The 18,992-nt window shown below is 49.1% G+C and overlaps 1 protein-coding gene across 2 annotated transcripts; it reads left to right on the top strand.

The window, feature by feature from the left end:
- Positions 1-6,543: 6,543 nt before the first annotated feature.
- Positions 6,544-18,869, top strand: E4f1 (E4F transcription factor 1). 2 transcript variants are annotated; one of them, XM_013121668.3, is made up of 14 exons: positions 6,544-6,952; positions 10,874-11,025; positions 12,684-12,795; positions 15,288-15,481; positions 15,570-15,690; positions 15,818-15,970; positions 16,062-16,228; positions 16,560-16,769; positions 17,158-17,263; positions 17,357-17,574; positions 17,724-17,922; positions 18,001-18,143; positions 18,212-18,274; positions 18,355-18,869. In XM_013121668.3, the coding sequence occupies exons 1-14, from the start codon at positions 6,763-6,765 to the stop codon at positions 18,709-18,711; spliced, it is 2,385 nt and encodes a 794-aa protein (XP_012977122.1). In that variant the 5' UTR covers positions 6,544-6,762; the 3' UTR covers positions 18,712-18,869. The 2 variants fall into 2 exon arrangements, with proteins under 2 accessions (XP_012977122.1, XP_012977123.1); XM_013121669.3 differs by having other exon boundaries at positions 6,547-6,919.
- The last annotated feature ends 123 nt before the right edge of the window (positions 18,870-18,992 follow it).

Raw genomic sequence — 18,992 nt, 5'->3', positions numbered from 1 at the left:
AGCCTTCGTAGTGGGAGAAGTACAAAGGAGAGAAGATGGCTGTGGATAAGGTCCTGGAGGCATCTTAAGGGGACAGTGGCATTCATGGTGGAGTGGGCCTGTGGATGGGCAGGAACCCATTTTGATATGTTCCTCATGCACAGTTGGCACTTAGTATATATCTTCTAGTAGGTGGCACTAGTGTCATGTCTTCCCAAATGAGGAACGTCCTGTAAGTGGCTCAGTCAATGGTACGGGATACACTGTGGTTGATCTTCATTGTCATTGCTGGGTTTTAGTTTTTTCTTTTTCTTTTTTTTTTTAAAGATTTTTATTTATTTATCATATATACAGTGTTCTGCCTACACGCCAGAAGAGGACACCAGATTGAATTGTAGATGGTTGTAAGCCATCATGTGGTTGCTGGGAATTGAACTCAGGACCCCTGGAAGAGCAATCAGTGCTCTTAACCTCTGAGCCATCTCTCCAGCCCCCTCTTTTTTTTTTTTTTTTTTTGAGACAGGGTTTCTCTGTGTAGCCCTGGCTGTCCTGGAACTCACTCTGTAGACCAGGCTGGCCTCAAACTCACAGAGATACACCTGCCTCTGCCTCCCAAGTGCTGGGATTAAAGGCATGCACCACTACTGCCTGGCTCTTGTTTTTTATGTTTTTGTTTTGTTTTGTTTGTTTGTTTGTTTGTTTTGAGACAGGGTTTCTCTGTGGCTTTGGAGGCTGTCCTGGAACTAGCTCTTGTAGACCAGGCTGGTCTCAACTCACAGAGATCCACCTGCCTTTGCCTACTGAGTGCTGGGATTAAAGGCATGCGCCACTACCGCCCAACTGTTTTTTATGTTTTTGAGACAGGGTTTCTCTGTGTAGCCCTGGCTGTCCTAGAACACGCTCTATAGACCAGGCTAGGCTTGAACTCCTAGAGATCCACTTGCCTCTTCCTTCTGAGGGTTGGTATTCAAGGCTTTCAGCACTACATGAGCTGGTTTTATTTTAGACAGAATCTCATGTATCTAAGGCTGTTTTAGAGCTTACTACATAGCTGAGGATAATCTTCAGTTTCTGATCCTCTTGCCTTCCTGCCTCATTTTCCTACTGCTAAAATTGCCGGCATATGACAGCATGCCTGGTTTACCCAATGTTGGATATTGAATCCAGGGCTTTTGCATTCTAGGAAAGCATTCTACCAACTGAACTATACCACCAACCATTTCTGCTGCTATTCCCTTCCTTTTTTAAAATATTTATTATTTATTATGGATATAGTATTTTGTCTGCATGTATCTGTGCAGGCCAGAAGAGGGCACCAGATCTCATTATGGATGGTAGTGAGCCAGTGATTGCTGGGAATTGAACTCAAGACCTTTGGAAGAGCAGCCAGTGCTCTTAACCTCTGAGCCATCTCTTCAGCCTCCAAAGTAAACCCTTTTTACCGTAAATTATGCTAGTCAGGTATTGATCACAGTGATGAAATTAAGTACTAGTATAGAGATATTAATTGTTTTGGTTTTTGTTGTCGTGTTTTTTGATTTTTTGAGACAGGGTTTTTCTGTATAGTCCTGGCCGTCCTGGAACTCACTTTGTAGACCAGACTGGCTTTAAACTCACAAAGATCCACCTGCCTCTGCCTCCCAAGTGCTGGGATTAAAGGCTTTTGCCACCACCACCCAGCTTCAAGGCCCTCCCAATTGTTTTTTGTTTCTTTTGTGAGATAGGGGCTTCCTATATAACCCAAGTGCTAGAATTATAGGTGGGCACCCCCATGCCCCACTCACCCTCTCTCTCTCTACAGTTTTCCCTCCTATATTCAGTACATCTTTGAGGAAAATAGTCCATGATTCTGGGCTCATCACCAAACCAAACCATACCAACCACCCATCCATATCCACCCATCCTACCAACTAACTGAACGAAAACAAATATAAACCCAGCCCAACCTGCTACTTCTCTCACTTGCCCTTCTCAGATAGATCTGATGTCCTGAGCTCAGTTCCTCCGTTGGCTAGGCCCTAAAATCCTTTGGGTGGCAGGCAGACATCCTTCCGAAATGCACACTCTGGTAAAATGTAACAATGGTGAGTGATTTGCCTGCCAAAGGCAGCTCCACCATTAGTCTATCGCCTTAGCTGTTTCTTTTTTTCTTTTTTCTTTCTTTTTTTTTTTTTTTTTGGTTTTTCGAGACAGGGTTTCTCTGTATTGTTTTGGAGGCTGTCCTGGAACTCTGTAGACCAGGCTGGTCTCGAACTCACAGTGATCCGCCTGTCTCTGCCTCCCGAGTGCTGGGATTAAAGGCGTGCGCCACCAACGCCCGGCTTCTTTCTTTCTTTTTTAATTTACTTATGAATCTAGTGTTCCTGCCTGTACAACAAAAGAGGGCACCAGATCTGATTATTTCATCATTGATGGTTGTGAGCCCCCATGCAGTTGCTGGAATTTGAAGAGCAGCCAGTGCTCTTAATCTCAGCCATGTCTCCAGCCTCACCTTAACTTTCTTTTTGTTTGTTTTGTTTTTTCGAGACAGTGTTTCTCTGTGGTTTTGGAGGCTGTCCTGGAACTCGATCTGTAGACCAGGCTGGCCTCGAACTCACAGAGATCTGCCTGTCTCTGCCTCCTGAGTGCTGGGATTAAAGGCATGGTGGCTTGGGCTTCTTATTGGCTAGCTCTGTCTTAATTATTAGCCCATAACTACTAACCTATGTATTTTCATGTGGTCCTGGCTTACTGGAGAATGCCAGACTTGTAACTCCTTTGCCTGCTACATGATGAGTACTCAGTGTCTCTGCAGAGAAGAGAGTGATTTCCTGTTTGTCCCTGTCTATATCCTGCTTCTGCCCAGCTATGCCACTTCCTGTCTGACCAATCAGCCAATCAGTGTTTTATTCATTATCCAGTAAGAAAAACATATATACAGAAGAACATTTCCCATCATATTCCTCCTCCTGGGAATGTGGGTGTTGCGTTCTCTAGACTGCTTCCTGTTATCTGGGGGTACTGGCATCTTCGGGGACTCTGAGAAAGTTAGGATAATGGTCAAGTCTTGGCTAGAAGAGTCTGTGAGGCTGGATCATCTCAGCCAGCAGCCTGGAAGCTGTTCTGGATGCAGAACTCCGAGGAAACTGCAACAGAGGCTCTCTGAGAGGCTAGATAACCGGAGCCACCCGTTTTCATTGGTGTCTGGTCTCCTTCCCGGACAACATGGACTTTCAAAGGTAACATACACATCTACATTAACATTGTGCATAAGCCAGCCAAAGATGATTTTTATTTGTTTTATGTTTGATCTACCTTGTAGTTTTTCTAGGTTTGTTTATGTCTGTAGCCAGGATTTTCAGTGAGCCTCCCTTGATCAAACATGATCCTCTTTAACTTTGAATGAAACCACAGCCTTTGTTTTCTGTGGAAACAAAAACATAACCGCTTCTCCAACACACACACACACACACACACACACACACACGGATTTTCAGGACAGGGTTTCTCTGTATAATAACATTGGCTATCATGGAACTCACTCTGTAGACCAGGCTGGCCTGGAACTCACAGAGATCAGCCTGCCTCTGCCTCCCCAGTGCTGGGATTAAAGGTCTGCACCGTTGGTGGTGCTGGCGCAGCTGTTGCCACTGCCACAGCCACTACCACCTGGCCACTTCCATTTTGAAGTTAAGACTTTTTAAAAATATATAGGTTGTATGTAGCCGGGTAGTGGTGATGCACACCTTTAATCTTGCAGCCAGGAGGCAGAGGCAGGTAGATCTCTGTGAGTTTGAGGTCAGCCTGGTCTACAGAGTGAGTTCCATGGCAGGCTCTAAAGATACAGAGAAACCCTGTCTTGAAAAACCAATCTCTGTAAACAATGTCCGGATTGGGGTTAGAGACAGTTGTGAACTGCCATGTTTGTGCTGCGAATTGAACTCAGGTCCTCTGGAAGAGTAGCCCATGTTCTTAACCATTGAGCTATCTCTCCAGCCCCTAATACTATATGTTTCTTCTTCTTTTTTATATTATATGCTTACATTTTTGTTTTTTGTTTTGTTTTTGAGACAGGGTTCCTTTGTGTAGTCTTGACTGTCCTGGAATTCGCTCTGTAGACCAGGCTGTCCTTGAACTCACAGAGATCCACCTGCCTCTGACTCTTGAGTGCTAGGATTAAAGGTGTGCCCCACCAATGCCTGGATCTTCTTAAGTTTTTAAAAATTACATTTATTTATTTACTTATTTGTGTGTTTGTATATATGTGTGGGCCTGAGTCCCATGACACGTGTGGAGGTCAGAGTATAACTTGTGGCCTTTGGTTCTCTCCTTCTATCATATGGGTCCCAAAGATTGAATACAAATGTTCAGTCTAGGAGGGACATACTTGATGAGCCCTCTGATAATTGGTATCTTAAAACAAACAAACGAAAAGCTTAACATGTTATTTTTGTGTGTATGTGTGTTCATGTGCAAGTGAGTGTTGTATATTTATTTGTATGGGTATCTGTGCACCTCAGGGTGTGTGTGAAGTTAAGAAGCCCAACTCCTCTTTGTTGGTCCTGGGGATCAAATTCAGGTTCTTAGGCTTGGTGGCAGGTAGCAGGTGGCAGATATCTTGCCAGCCCAATGACTGCTAACTTAAAAGGATTAATCCAATAAAAATAGTTTCATGAGGCTACTCAAATATCTTATAAAAATAAAAGGAACTAGGAAACAAAACAAAAATATAAAAAAGGAACTTATTTAAGAATGTTCAGAGCATCAACCAATGACTGATGGAAGCAGAGGCAGACACTCACAGCTAAACACTGAACTGAACCCATGGAACCCAGTGACAGAGAGGGAGGACAGGTGAGCAAAGGGGTCAAGACTGGGCTGGTTTTACCCACAGAAACAGCTGACCTGAACAAGGGGGAGCTCTTAGACCCCAGATTGATGGCTGGGAGGCCAGCATGGGACTGACCCAGACCCCGAATGTGAGTGTCAGTGAGGAATCCTAGGCAATCTACGGGGCTTTGGGTAGTGGGTCAGTATTTGTCCCTGGCATACAAATGGATTTTGGGTGCCCCTCCCACAATGATGGATACTGTCTCAGCCTGGACTCTTGCGGGTAGGGTCTAGGCCCTGTCCTGAACAAAATGACAGACTCTGGAGATCCCCCACGAAGGGACTCACTCTCCCTGGTTTAAGGAGTGGGGATTGGGTGGGGAATTGGAGGGGGTGTTGAGAGGATGTGAGAGGAGGGGAGGGGAGGGAGAGGGAGCTGGGATTGACATGTGAAGCTATCTTGTTTCTAATTTAAATAAAAAGTTAAATAAAAAAGAAGTGTTTAAAAAAAAAAGAATGTGGGGCTGGAAAGATGGCTCATCGGTTAAGAGCACTGTCTGCTCTTCCAGAGGTCCTGAGTTCAATTCCTGGCAACCACATGGTGGCTCACAACCACCTTGAATGAGATCTGGTGCCTTCTGCTGGCATGCAGGCAGAGGACTGCATACACAATAAATAATAAAATAAAAAAAATGTTCAGAACAGCCGGGCGGTGGTGGTGCACGACTTTAGTCCCAGCACTTGGGAGGCAGAGGCAGGCGAATCTCTGTGAGTTCGAGGCCAACATGGTCTACAATGTGAATTCCAGGATAGCTAGGGCTACACAAAGGAACCCTGTCTCCAAAAAAATAAAAAAACAAGTCTATTGTGATGAATGAAATATAAATACATTGTCATACAGTCAGTAATTTTATGAATTTGTTGAGACAGTCTCAGGTGTCCCAAGATGGCCTTGAACTCTCTAGTCAGCCAACAGTGATTGTGAACTTCTGATCCTCTTTCCTCTGCTTCCCCCCAATTACCTGAATTAAAGGCCTGAGGCACTCTGCTCATTTTTTTTTTAATTTCTTTTCGAGACAGGGTTTCTCTGTATTGTTTTGGAGGCTGTCCTGGAACTAGCTCTGTAGACCAGGCTGGCCTCGAACTCACAGAGATCCACCTGCCTCTGCCTCCCAAGTGCTGGGATTCAAGGCATGCACCACCACTGTCCGGCTTTAGGTGTACTTTTCAAAACTTAAAAACTATATGAAAGAATGAAAGTCATTGGAAAGTGGCACATGAATTATCTCCAACTGAAGTTCTTTTTTCATGACCAGAGTAATCACCAGGGAATTCAACCCAGGATTCCCTAATCCTAAAGAGTCTGGAGAGATGGCACAGAGGCTAAAAGTGCACTGTCTCTTAGCCAGAGGACCCAGGTTCAATTTCCAACTCCTACACGTAACTCCATCTGTAATTCCAGTTCCAGGAGATCAGACACTTCTTCCGGTCTCCGCGGGCGCCAGGCATGCACATGGTGCAGACACACATGCAGACAGTGTGTACACGCAGGGTTCGAGGTCTACAGAGCAAGTTCCAGGACAGGCTTCAGAGCTACAGAGAAACCCTGCTCGAAAACAGCACACCACACACCAAAAATCCATACACATTTTTTTTAAGAAAGAGAGGGAAGTAATTCAAACTCTTTAGTCCACGGCTAGCAACCTCCCCACCCCCAATGTCCAGCCAACGAAACACAACACGCCACGCCCATTTCCGCTCTTAACAAAGTCCGGCTCTCGCGGTTCTGAGAGCCAGGCTCCACCTCTACCGAATGAAGCTCTATGTCGCAACCTGCAGCTCCCACCCCCTCTGCCTGTCTGTCAAACTCATCCAGGTCCCGCCCTCTGCCTATGCTCCACGCAGACCTCGGTGCGGCCCGTTGTTATGACGACACGGTCGTAAATCCGCCATCTTCCTGCGGCGCGTTGCGACATGGAGGGCGCGATGGCAGTGCGGGTGACGGCCGCTCATACGGCAGAAGCCCGGGCCGAAGCCGGGCGTGAAGCGGGCGAGGGCGGGGTTGCGGCGGCGGCGGTGGCCTTGTCCTCCGGCGGCTTTCTTGGCCTCCCAGCACCCTTCAGCGAGGAAGGTAACGAGGCCACGGAAGCCTGGAGCGGCCAGGGTACGGGAGGCTCTGCCCGGGCTGCGGGGTGCAGACTCACCAGAATCCAGGCTTCTCGAGTGTCTGCAAACCTTCACAACTCTCACGGGCTTCCCTGAGGGCCACCTCTAACTCGCTGGGCCCAGTATAGGGCCTCACAGGGAGCCCATTTCTCCAGCCCGTTGGAGTAGACCTGGCTAAACATCGCTCGCACCTCGTAAGCGCTCACCAGCCCTAGCTCCAGGGTCCCCTCCTTTGCCACTGGGGCCTTGCTAGCCCTGGGAGGAGCTGGAGACTGGGGGCGGGGTCGTCGGGCTCTGCCAGAAAGGGACCCGACTAGGGGCGGCAGCACCGCCCCACTGAGGACCTGGATCTCCCCTACAGGGTGGAGCAACGACTCCAGGGATGTGCAGGACACTCCCGACTTTTACCATTGCTTAAACCAACCTCGAAAGGCGAACTATTATTACTACTCTTCACTTCAGAGATGGAAATAATTGGGGTCCAAGGATTGTAAAATGGTTGAATCACTCATCTCGATCAGATTGGAGCCGGGACTGTGTAACTCCTCCTAAACCCTTTAATTTCTCCTAGGAGGACGGGGAAGAGTTAAAAGCATGTCTGTATGCCGAAGGCTGTGTTGGGTACAGTAAGGATTACTGGGTACTGATCTGATGGTTCAGGTATCTACTCTGAGTTCCATGGAGCTGTAGATTTGATCAGACAGGAAGTGGTTTGGCAAGTAATATTGTCATCAGGGTGCTGTTCTTTATTCCCATAGGATTCAGTTTCACTGTAATCGTTTTTTCTCCCTTATTCCAGTTTGGAGAGGATCAGTTACAGTCTCAGAGTGAGCACTCTAGAGATTCTGGTTTTTTTTTTTTTTTTTTTGAGGCAGGGTTTCTCTGTGGCTTTGAAGGCTGTCCTGGAACTAGCTCTTGTAGACCAGGCTGGCCTCGAGCTCACAGAGATCCGCCTGCCTCTGCCTCCCGAGTGCTGGAATTAAAGGCGTGCGCCACCAACGCTGCGCTCTCTTTCTGTAATTTGATTATTTGAGACAAGATCTCAATAGAGGACTGGCTGTCCTGGAATTCTCTCTGTAGACCAGGCTGGCCTTGAACTCACATCGATCCACCTGTCTCTGCCTCCCCAGTGCTGGGATTAATGGCATTTGCCACCATATCTGGTTTATAGATTCTTGGGTTCGTTTATAGCAGTGGTTCTCAACCTCCTTAATTCTGCAACCCTTTAATACAGTTCCTTGTGTTGTGGTGACTCCCACCATAAGATTTCGTTAGGGCCGGGCGTTGGTGGCGCACACCTTTAATTCCAGCACTCGGGAGGCAGAGGCAGGCGGATCTCTGTGAGTTCGAGGCCAGCCTGGTCTACAAGAGCTAGTTCCAGGACAGCCTTCAAAGCCACAGAGAGAGACCCTGTCGGGGGGGGGGGGGGGGGAGATTTCGTTATTATGGGCGGTGGTGGCGCACGCCTATAATCCCAGCACTGGGGAGGCAGAGGCAGGTGGATCGATGTGAGCTCGAGGCCGGCCTGGTCTACAGAGCGAGTTCCAGGACAGCCAGGGCTACACAGAAAAACCCTGTCTTGAGCCCCCCCCCCAAATTATTTCTTTGTTACTTCACAATTGTAATTTTGCCACTGTTATGAATTGTAATGTGAGTATCTGATAGCTAAGCCCAGAGGGGTCATGACCCACATGTTGAGAACCCCCCTGGTAAGCTCTGGTATGGCCTTTTCTCTGTGAAATGGGGTAGGTGTGCCCTTTTCTGGGTCAGGGGCTCTTTCAGTAGCAATATGTTTTTTTTTAATTTTTTTTTTGAGACAGGGTTTCTCTGTGTAGCTTTGGCTATCCTGAAACTCACTCTGTAGATCAGGCTGGCCTTGAACTCACAGAAATCCAACCGCCTTTGACTCCTGAGTGCTGGGATAAAAGGTATGTGCTTCCACTGCCTGGCCACTAGCAATATTTTGTTGCTGAGTCAGACTGTAAATGAGAAGGATAAAACTTCAGTGTTTGCTTGTGACTGTGAGCCATGTGCAGGACACCACCCTCTTACAGGTGGCCTGTGTGCCAGTCATAGCTTGGGTTTCCCCTTTTATTTGATGGTTAATTTGTGATTGACTTTACTCCTCCCTTTGTACCAGGCTGGGTTTGACTTTGATGTGGGGCTGAGTGTAAGATAGTGGAAATAGCAGACTGTTTTGGAACCTGAGTCTGGCTGGTTCAGCTGCGTGACCTTGAACCTTAGTAATTTTTTTAGGATGGACTTAGTCATATCTTTCCCCAGGTGCTGGAATGAATTGATTAAATTCTTAGGGGCCTGAGCTGAAAGGAAGGCTCAGTGGTTAAGAGTACCTGTTGTAGCTAGGTGGGGGTGAGTTCACAAGCATACATACAGGTGAAACATGCACACTTGAAGTAAAACTAAACAAATCTAAGAGAAAAAAATGGCGGGGGTGGTGGTGCACACCTGCACTGGGGAGGCAGAGGCAGGTGGATCGCTCTGAGTTCGAAGTCAATTTGGTTCTCAATAGTGAGTTGCAGGACAATCAGGGCTGTGTAGAGAGACCCTGGAGAGGGAGAGAGGAAGAGAGGAGAGAAGGAAAAATGAAAAACAGTTATTTTTTTTTTCTTTTTTGGATTTTTAGAGACAGGGTTTCTCGGTGTAGCCTTGTAGACCAGTGCTGGGATTAAAGAAAGGCATGTGCTATACCACTGCCTGGCCTTACTTATTTTTAATTTTGTTATTATTTTTTTGCTGTTGTTTTTTCTGTATAGCTTTGGAACCTGTCCTGGAACTCACTCTGTAGATCAGGCCGGCTTGGAACTCACAGCCTCCCAAATGCTGGGATTAAAGGCGTGTGCTACCAATGCCCTGGAAAAGCATCGTGTAACTCCTGCAGGTCTAGGAACAGATGCAGTGATAGTGAGGGGCCCAGATGCAGTATATGGGAAGTGTAACCTCTCTTTACACTTTATCTTTGGAGTATGCTCTGGGTCAGGATGCTACCAATGGGGTCCATCTATCCCACTGGTAGAATATTTGCTTAGCATGTTCAAGGCTCATTTTTAGCACTGTATACACATGTGCACAAAATTGTAAGATTGGTTGGAGTGAGGGTTCCTGTTATTCTGCTCCACCCTCTGAGCCCCTGTTGTGTTCTAGATGGATATACATAACTAGTTAGCCCGTTTATCTTTCTCAAGATGGATATGCATAACTAGTTAGCCCGTTTATCTTTCTCAAGATGGATATACATAACTAGTTAGCCCGTTTATCTTTCTCTAGATGGATATACATAACTAGTTAGCCCGTTTATCTTTCTCTAGATGGATATACATAACTAGTTAGCCCGTTTATCTTTCTCTAGATGGATATACATAACTAGTTAGCCCGTTTATCTTTCTCAAGATATGAAAGTAACTTTGAGGTGGCAGTTGAGATGCTTGCACATTAAATCACCAGCAGGCTTAAAATTTTTTTTCAGATTTTGGGGATCTAAACTCAGTGGTCTAACGGATGGTAGGCAAGTGTTTTACCACTGAGCTACATCCCCAACTTCCCAGTAATCTTCAATTTGAGTCATTCATTTGTTGCCCCAAAATTTGCTTATGTGAGTTCCTGTCTCCCAGCCTCTCTCCCCAGTTCTGGCATGTAGGGACTTTGGATATGACAGCTTCAGTTCGCCCTTGCAGGATAAGTGTGTGGTCAGGGTAGCCCTATGCAGAATGCTGGTCTTCTTAGTAGGCCTTGCTTCTGTAGACCTCTAAAAGATGAGGTTAGACCTTAGGATATACTCCAGTATGTTCTCAGCAGCTCCCGGGTGAGCAGTCATCCTTGGGTATCTCTTGTCTCAGCCTTCAAGGGAGGCTGGGTGAGACCCTGACTGCCTTTAGTTCCCTTGACTTGAGGCTTATTGCAGATGAGGATGACGTGCACAGATGTGGCCGCTGCCAGGTGGAATTCACTGCCTTGGAGGACTTTGTTCAGCACAAGATTCAGAAGACCTGCCAGCGGGCCCCTCAAGAGGCCCTGCCCGCCACCTCTGCTGCCACTGCACTGCTGGGCCAGGAGGTGAGCCCCCACTAGCTCCTACCACCCACACTCCTCTAGTTTGGCTTATCTTCCAGAAGGAACCGGAAACTGTGTTGAGCAGCCTGATTAGCTGGTTTATGGCATGTGGCCAGTTAGAAGGCAGATATGGCTGTAGGTGAAGGAAGACTAAGCTATACCACCTGGAGTGGAGTTGTGCTTTGGATGGCCTGGGGTAGCTCAACCTCAGCAGCCTACATAGTTTGGGGGTGGGGGTCCTTCTTGTGTGTGAGGGGTATCTTAGCTTAGATCATAGCAACTTGTGTCTTTTTTCTTATTTGCTGTCCTGTACACGTGGTTCCTAGGGCTCTCTTGAAGTAGGGCCTACTGTTTTCTGGGACCTATGTGAAAATGGCCCACTTGATTGAATCCCAGTGATGAGCTTTGGGATGTACTCACATAGTTTTAGTAAATGCTGTCACAAACAGCATTCCTATGGGTCTTAGTGGGTAGAATTAAGAAGAGACAATGGCCAGGCTTGGAAATATAGGCCTGTAATTCCAGCTACAGAGGAGGCTAAGGCAGAAGGATTTCAAATTCAAGGCCAGCTTGGGCTACAATATAAGTTTGAGGCTACCTTAGATGACTTAGACTCAAAATAACATTTTAAAGGAGGCTGGAGAGATGGCTCAGTCGTTAAGAGCATTTGTTGCTCTTGCAGAGGACTCAGGTTAAGTTCCTAGCACTTGTTGGTAGCTCACAACCATCTATTACTCCAGTTCTTGGGATTTTGATGCCCTTTTCCTGGCTTCTGTTGGTGCTTAGCATGCATGTGGTATGTATACATACATACATGCATGCAAAACACTCATACATAAAATAAAAATAAATGCATCTTTTATATCTTTATTAATGAAAAGAGGCCTAGGAATATAGTTCAGTAGTGGAATGTTTACTTACCTGCACGAAGGTTCAGTCTCTAGTACCTTTGCTCCAAGAGAGGAGAAACTTCTAGGACAGTGGTTCTCAACCTGTGGATGGTAACCCCTTTGGATTGTCGAACATCTTTACAGGAGTCACCTAAGACCATCAGAAAACACCAATATTTACATTATGATTCATAACAATGGCAAAATTATAGTCATGAAGTAGCAAGGAAAATAATTTTATGGTTGGGGGGGTCACCACAACATGAGGAACAGTATTAAAGGGTTGCAGCATTAGGAGGGTTGAGAACCACTGCTCTAGGAAAAGTCAGTGGTCTCAGGCCACCAGCCTTGAATGATTCAGGTGACATTAGAAAGGGATTCACTTTCCAGCTTTGCACTTACTACTTGCCCCCTCACTGAGTGCCCTCCAGGAAAGTCTATCACACAGCCCTGGGGTCCTTTCACTCCTTCATAGGCCTAGCTTTATGCCTGTTATGAGTCCCTTGCTGTATATGTTCTCAGCTGTGTCCAGGCCGTGGTGGTCAGAGACTGATGGGGCTGACCCTGACTCTGGGGCCAGGCTGTGAATCAGACTTAGAGTCATGTTCCTTGAGGGAAGAAGAGAGCTCCCCCCAACCCCCCATAGCCTTTCTGTAGGACATGGACCAGGCCTGTGTTTCCCAAGTCCCCTTCTTCCACAGAGGGTAGTTCCTCTCTGTAAATTCCAGAATCCACAGATGCATGCCATTTGTCTTTTGACCCCATTGATAGGTGGTGCCAACTGCAGCAGAGGGAGGTCCAGAAGAGCCCATCACTGTGGCCCACATCGTGGTGGAAGCCACCTCTCTGGCAGCAGACATGAGCCATGCTCCTGACCTTGTTGGTAAGCCAGTTGTCCATGGGTCACCCTCAGCTCTGAGGCATTGGCTTGATGGCTGATTGTAGTCAGGACTGGAGGGTCTGCATTGCACATCCTCCACTCTCCAGGAGCAAGGCCTGTCCACAGAGCGTCTAAGGCCTGTGTGAGCCTCCTCCTGGGCAGGCCCCTCAGGAGGAGGGTCAGTAGACACTAGTCTCTTTCAGGAAGGGGAGCTAGGACAGTCCTTACTGCCCTGGAGTACACGGAGGCATTTGGGGATCTTCAGTCTTTGCACCACCATGAACTTGTTCCTCTTATGTGTTTTTGCAGGCTGTTTCTGTCCCTGTCCTCAGCATCTTCTCCACTTCTGTCACCCCAATTTGTCCTCCCTGCCCCTAGGCAGCACCCATCAGTATACCTCATCACGGTTCCTTGCCCCAGCAGTTGCCTTCGTAGGGTCATTGGGGTGGACAAGGTGGTGTTGATGCTTCAGCTGTCCCTGACTTGAGGCTTGGCCTTGGTTTGCATCCCTTTGCTTGTTTACACTGGTGTGGATTGTTGCCCTGATTCTTGATGGGCTTTTATGAGCATATAACGCCAAGCCTCTTTGATGGCTAATGCTTTCAATTTAAGTACTCGTTGATGTGCTTTGGGAAGAGAGGCTACTGAGAGGCCTGGATTGGGTCAAGTGCTTATTAATTGGAGACTGCTGAGTATGCAGGGAGCATTCAAAGGGCACTCTGGGCTTGAACAGGTGAAGGGAGCCAGGGACTGAGTTCAGGGAAATGATACGTGGTTGAATGTTTAAAAGCCATTGAAGGGTAATAGGGTTGAGTCCAGTGTGGTTGGATGTTGGGAAGGAAATGATCATCGCACTGCAGGGACCAAAACAGATGGGTGAATGGGCAGGTGGACAGGAAGTGATTGGGACAATGGATAGAACTTGACATTGAGACGCTATGAGAATCAATTGGGGCAGGAAGAGGGAGGTTCTGTTGACAAAGCCAACCTTGGCTAGGGAAGGGAGCCTCTGAGCACATTACCCTTCCCAAGGAGGCACCTGGACACTGCCTTTCTCAATGTTCCTGCCACAGGAAGACTCACCCCTTGCCAGTCAGACTTAGGAATGTTGCCATGTGGGGGTGGGGCCCTGCTTCTGCCCTGGCACAGAGTTTAGTTTCTGTGGTGGGAGGTGTTATTTGGAAAAACAAGTTCACTGGGTTCTGGTGTATAACCAAGCTCTGCCAGCTGGGTCCTTTTCTACCCACTCCAGCCTCCCGTAGTTTCAAGCTTTTGCTCAGCACAACAGTCCTTACTTCAGGGACCCTCTGCTTCTCCTGTACCGTCTGTAGTCATCTCAAGGGGAGGGGAGCCAGGAGCCACCAGAATTTCTGATGGTCTGGGTAAAGAAAAGGCAGTAAAGGAGATGGGCTGGTCAGCAGGGGTTGCTTGGAGTGACTGTATCAGCTCTAGGCTCTTTGCATCTGGCCTAACAAACGAGTTTCCTCTTGGTGTACCTGCATTCATCACCCATCAGGTCTCTGTCCTTTGGGATGGTACTTTTGGAGCACTGGGCTGGGAGCACGGGTGAGAAATGCCCTTAATTGTTTCTGAGTCATGGCGCACATTCATTCTGTTTTGAGAGAATGGCTTGTAAAAACAAGACCAGCTGGATGGAGATGGTTTCTAAGAAGTAGTTTCACAGCTAGTTCCCACTCATGACTTTTTGTTTTGTTTTGTTTTGTTTTTTTGGTTTTTCGAGACAGGGTTTCTCTGTGGCTTTGGAGGCTGTCCTGGAACTCGCTTGGTAGTCCAGGCTGGTCTCGAACTCACAGAGATCCGCCTGCCTCTGCCTCCCGAGTGCTGGGATTAAAGGCGTGCGCCACCAACACCCGGCTCCCACTCATGACTTTTATGAGTAGAAGATGTGAAGTATGTTTATAATATGACTTTGCACATTGTCAGATTCTCAGCATCCTGTGAGAAGTGCAAAAACCTGACTTCCTTTTTTCTAGCCACCTCAGGTGTCTGGTTTCTCCAGTCAGTTCTAGGCAGGGACCCACTGGGAGCCCAAGCCCTTGAGCAGCACTCAGAAGTATCTTTCCTTGAAATCGGTGGGACTTGAGTCATCCGGCAGAAAATATGTAGGAAACTGAACTAGGGTGTCCACTGCCCACTTACCTGGGCACTCTGTTTTAAGACCCCTGGGTCTCTTGGTGTAGGGGATGGGGTAGCTCCTCAGGGAGTGTCCATATTGGGCACAGTCTGGGGACTCTGAATGTCAGGGCAGCTCTACTGAGTTGAAAATGACCTATACACATGTCAGACTGCCTCTAATGGTGCTGCATTGATTTCTCTCAGTGCAAATTAGATCCAGGGTCTAGGCCCTAGGACAGGGGTGGTGTGTGGTCTAGATAGTTCTGTAGCTTCCAGTGGTCTCCTGTGGAGGGATCCTTATGGGCAGAGCCTATAGTAGTGATAGGTCTTGAGGCTTACATTAACTTGCCTCTCCTCAGGAAGTGGGCACATCAAAGAGGTCATTGTGGCTGCTGAGGCAGAGCCAGGGGATGGCGAGATGGCAGAGGCTCCAGGCAGTCCTAACCATCAGGAACTTGGGCTTATTGGGGAGGGCGAGCAGGCCCAAGTCAAGCTGCTGGTGAACAAGGAAGGCCGCTACGTGTGCATGCTATGTCACAAGACCTTCAAAACGGTGAGCCCCTGGGGCCAAGGGCCCACTGGCTCCCCTGCCTACTCTTATCCAGTGAGGTGCCTTGAGCCTTACTGCCCCTCCCCCACAGGGAAGCATCCTTAAGGCCCACATGGTAACGCACAGCAGCCGCAAGGACCATGAGTGCAAGCTCTGTGGTGCCTCCTTTCGGACCAAGGGCTCACTTATCCGGCACCACAGGCGACACACTGGTAAGTGAAATGGGGTTAGAGCTACACAAAATAGATTGCTGCCTGGCTCTGGGGCACCTGCAGCTGGCCTGTGTCCCCTCAACACAGGATATGGTCCATCCCCCACTGGGGGTGATTGTTTTTACAGATGAGCGCCCCTATAGATGTGCCAAGTGTGGAAAGAGCTTCAGGGAGTCAGGTGCGCTGACTCGGCACCTTAAATCTCTCACCCCATGCACAGAGAAGATCCGCCTCAGCGTGAGCAAGGCCACAGTTGTGGGCAAAGAGGAAGTGCCTGCAGGTTAGCTTGGTGGGGAGGTTGCCTGAGTTCCTGGGGTAGGTATTGCCCTGTTGCCAGGCTCTTCAAGGACTCATTGAACTCTGCCTTAAAGGGTCTAGTGCCTCCACTGTGGGGACAGTTACATCATCAGTGACAGGAGAACCCATGGAAACATCACCTGTGATTCACCTGGTAACAGATGCCAAGGGCACTGTCATCCATGAAGTCCATGTCCAGATGCAGGAGCTTCCTCTGGGCATGAAAGCCCTGGCCCCTGAGGTAGGTGCTGCTCTGCATTTGATCACACAGTGCCAGCCAGGCTGGGTTCAGAAACTGCCTTCGGCAGGCCTGGGACAGAGTTACACCCCACCCCGCATCATGGTGTAGGGAGAACTCCTTAGTAGATGGCATATCAAGGCAGGGAAGCTGCCAGGGAGTGAGTGAAGTCTAGGGAGAATGGGATGGAATTTACTCAGAACAGGGGCAGCTGGCAGTGCACCATGGGGCTCCAAGGATGGGCCTGTCATGAGTGCATGTGGAGTGGGTGAGAAGGATGCCCTGTGCTGGGCAGCTGGCAGGCTTCCCTTCTTTCCCTCTGCCTCCCTTACAGTCCCCAGACCCTGAGGAGCTCCCGTGTTCCAGTGAGAACAGCCGTGAGAACCTGCTGCATCAGGCCATGCAGAATTCTGGCATTGTCCTCGAGCGGGTTGCTGGGGAGGAGAGTGCTCTGGAGCCAGCCCCTCCCTCTGTGTCCAGTCCCCAGTCCCTGGGAGAGGGACCCCCAGAACTGCCACTGCTGGAGGTGGAACAGATAGAGACAGTAGGTTTCTGTTATTGGCATGATCCTTCTGGTGAGGTTAACTTAGTGCCTGCTTATCATGCTAGGGGGAGGCTCCTACCTCCTCATGCATTTAACTTTAGGTTTTGTTATCTGTGTAGACACACAGTCTAATATAACCTAGGGTGGCCCAGATTTACAATGGAGCCAGTGTTGGTCTCAATTCTTGTTCTTCCTGCTTCTTAGTACTGGAAATATAGATGTGCCCCACTGTGCATGGCTTGAAAAGTAGCATTGCTCTCTGCTGTCACTTTGTCTTGTTAATTTCCTTACCAAAGGCCAAGAGAAAAGAGGGCTGTTTCTTGTTTTTGGCACCTTTGGAGCATAGCTTACAGTAGGTGCTGGAGCTTGGTCTGTGGTCCCCCGGCAGGTGGCCAGTGAAGCTTCAATGGTGCTCAGGGCACACCCGTGCCCTCAGTGCAGTGAGACTTTCCCAACAGCAGCCACCTTGGAGGCCCACAAGAGAGGGCATATAGGTGGGTAGTAGGGAGGTAGGCGGGTGGCCTATGGGATGGCAGCTGGTGGGCTTGGGGGTGGTGAAAATGGCCTAACATTGGGTGTGGCTTCAGGGCCGAGGCCATTCACCTGCACACAGTGTGGCAAGGCCTTCCCTAAAGCCTACCTGCTCAAGAAGCATCAGGAGGTGCATGTGCACGAGCGCCGCTTCCGTTGTGGAGAGTGTGGGAAGCTTTATAAGACCATTGCCCATGTGCGGGGCCACCGACGTGTCCACTCAGATGAGAGGCCTTTCCCTTGTCCCCAGTGTGGCAAGCGTTACAAAACCAAGGTAGGCTGTTGGTCTTGGAATCCTTATGCCTGAACCCACCCTCCATTGTTTAGCTGGGGGCCTGCTGTGTCCTCTGTTACCCTCTCCCAGCCATCCCTGGGGGTGGGGGCTATGGTTGAGAACAGGCTGTTACAGAAGGGTCTCCCTAGAATGCCCAGCAGGTGCACTTCCGGACACATCTGGAAGAGAAGCCCCACGTGTGCCAGTTCTGCAGCCGAGGCTTCCGAGAGAAGGGCTCACTGGTGCGGCATGTGAGGCACCACACAGGCGAGAAGCCTTTCAAGTGCTACAAGTGTGGCCGTGGCTTTGCAGAGCATGGCACACTCAACCGGCACCTGCGCACCAAAGGTCTGGGCCACAGATGGCAGGAGAGGGTGAGGGCTGGGGTCAGCTGGCCCTCACTGAGCTGAGCTTCCCTGTTGGCAGGGGGTTGCCTGCTGGAAGTGGAGGAGGTGGTGGTATCTGAGGAGAGCCCCTCTGCGGCTGCCACTGTGCTTACAGAAGACCCCCACACCGTGCTGGTGGAGTTCTCATCTGTGGTGGCTGATACCCAAGAGTATATTATTGAGGTGGGTATAGGGCTGGGGGTGCACGTTTGGACTCAGGACAGCCCGGGCTGACCTAATTGACTTTCCAGGCTACTGCAGATGACACAGAGACCAGTGAAGCCACTGAGATCATTGAGGGCACCCAGACAGAGGTGAGAGGCTGGGTGAGGTATGGGAGGGTCATCAGGCTGCTGAGCAGCCCATCAAGCTGACCCATGGTTCCTGCATGCAGGTGGACAGTCACATCATGAAGGTGGTACAGCAGATTGTGCACCAGGCTGGTGCTGGGCACCAGATCATCGTGCAGAATGTGACCATGGACCAGGAGGCAGCACTAGGTTCAGAGGCAGCAGCTGCTGACACTATCACCATTGCCACTCCTGAGAGTCTTACTGAGCAGGTGGCCATGACACTGGCTTCCGCAATTAGTGAAGGCACTGTGCTCACAGCCCGCGCAGGTCCAAACAGTACTGAACAGGCCACTGTGACAATGGTGTCATCAGAGGACATAGAGATCCTTGAGCATGGAGGAGAGCTGGTCATTGCTTCACCAGAGGGCCCACTTGAAGTGCAGACAGTCATCGTATAGCTGGAGCGCCTCTACTGTGGTAGGAGGAGGACCCTGAGTGCCTGTCCACACTTGCCTGGTCAGAAGACAGTGAAGTTCAGGCACCCAAAGGAGATAAGAGTGTGAATATGCAGCCTTTTGTTTGTGTTTTGCTTTATAATAAAGCATGGAAACCTGCAGCTTGTGATGTTGAGGTGGAGGTAGCCTCTGGGGCTGGCACCCACTGCCTTCACAGGCGCCCTCTGGACACACCTGCCTGCTTTAGCCACACACTTGGCTTCCGGCCCTTGTGGCGCCTCAAG

This window comes from Mesocricetus auratus, unplaced genomic scaffold (genome assembly GCF_017639785.1).
Source record: "Mesocricetus auratus isolate SY011 unplaced genomic scaffold, BCM_Maur_2.0 Super-Scaffold_100007, whole genome shotgun sequence".
NCBI lineage: Eukaryota > Metazoa > Chordata > Mammalia > Rodentia > Cricetidae > Mesocricetus > Mesocricetus auratus.
This window is presented reverse-complemented; position numbering and strand designations above follow the sequence as displayed.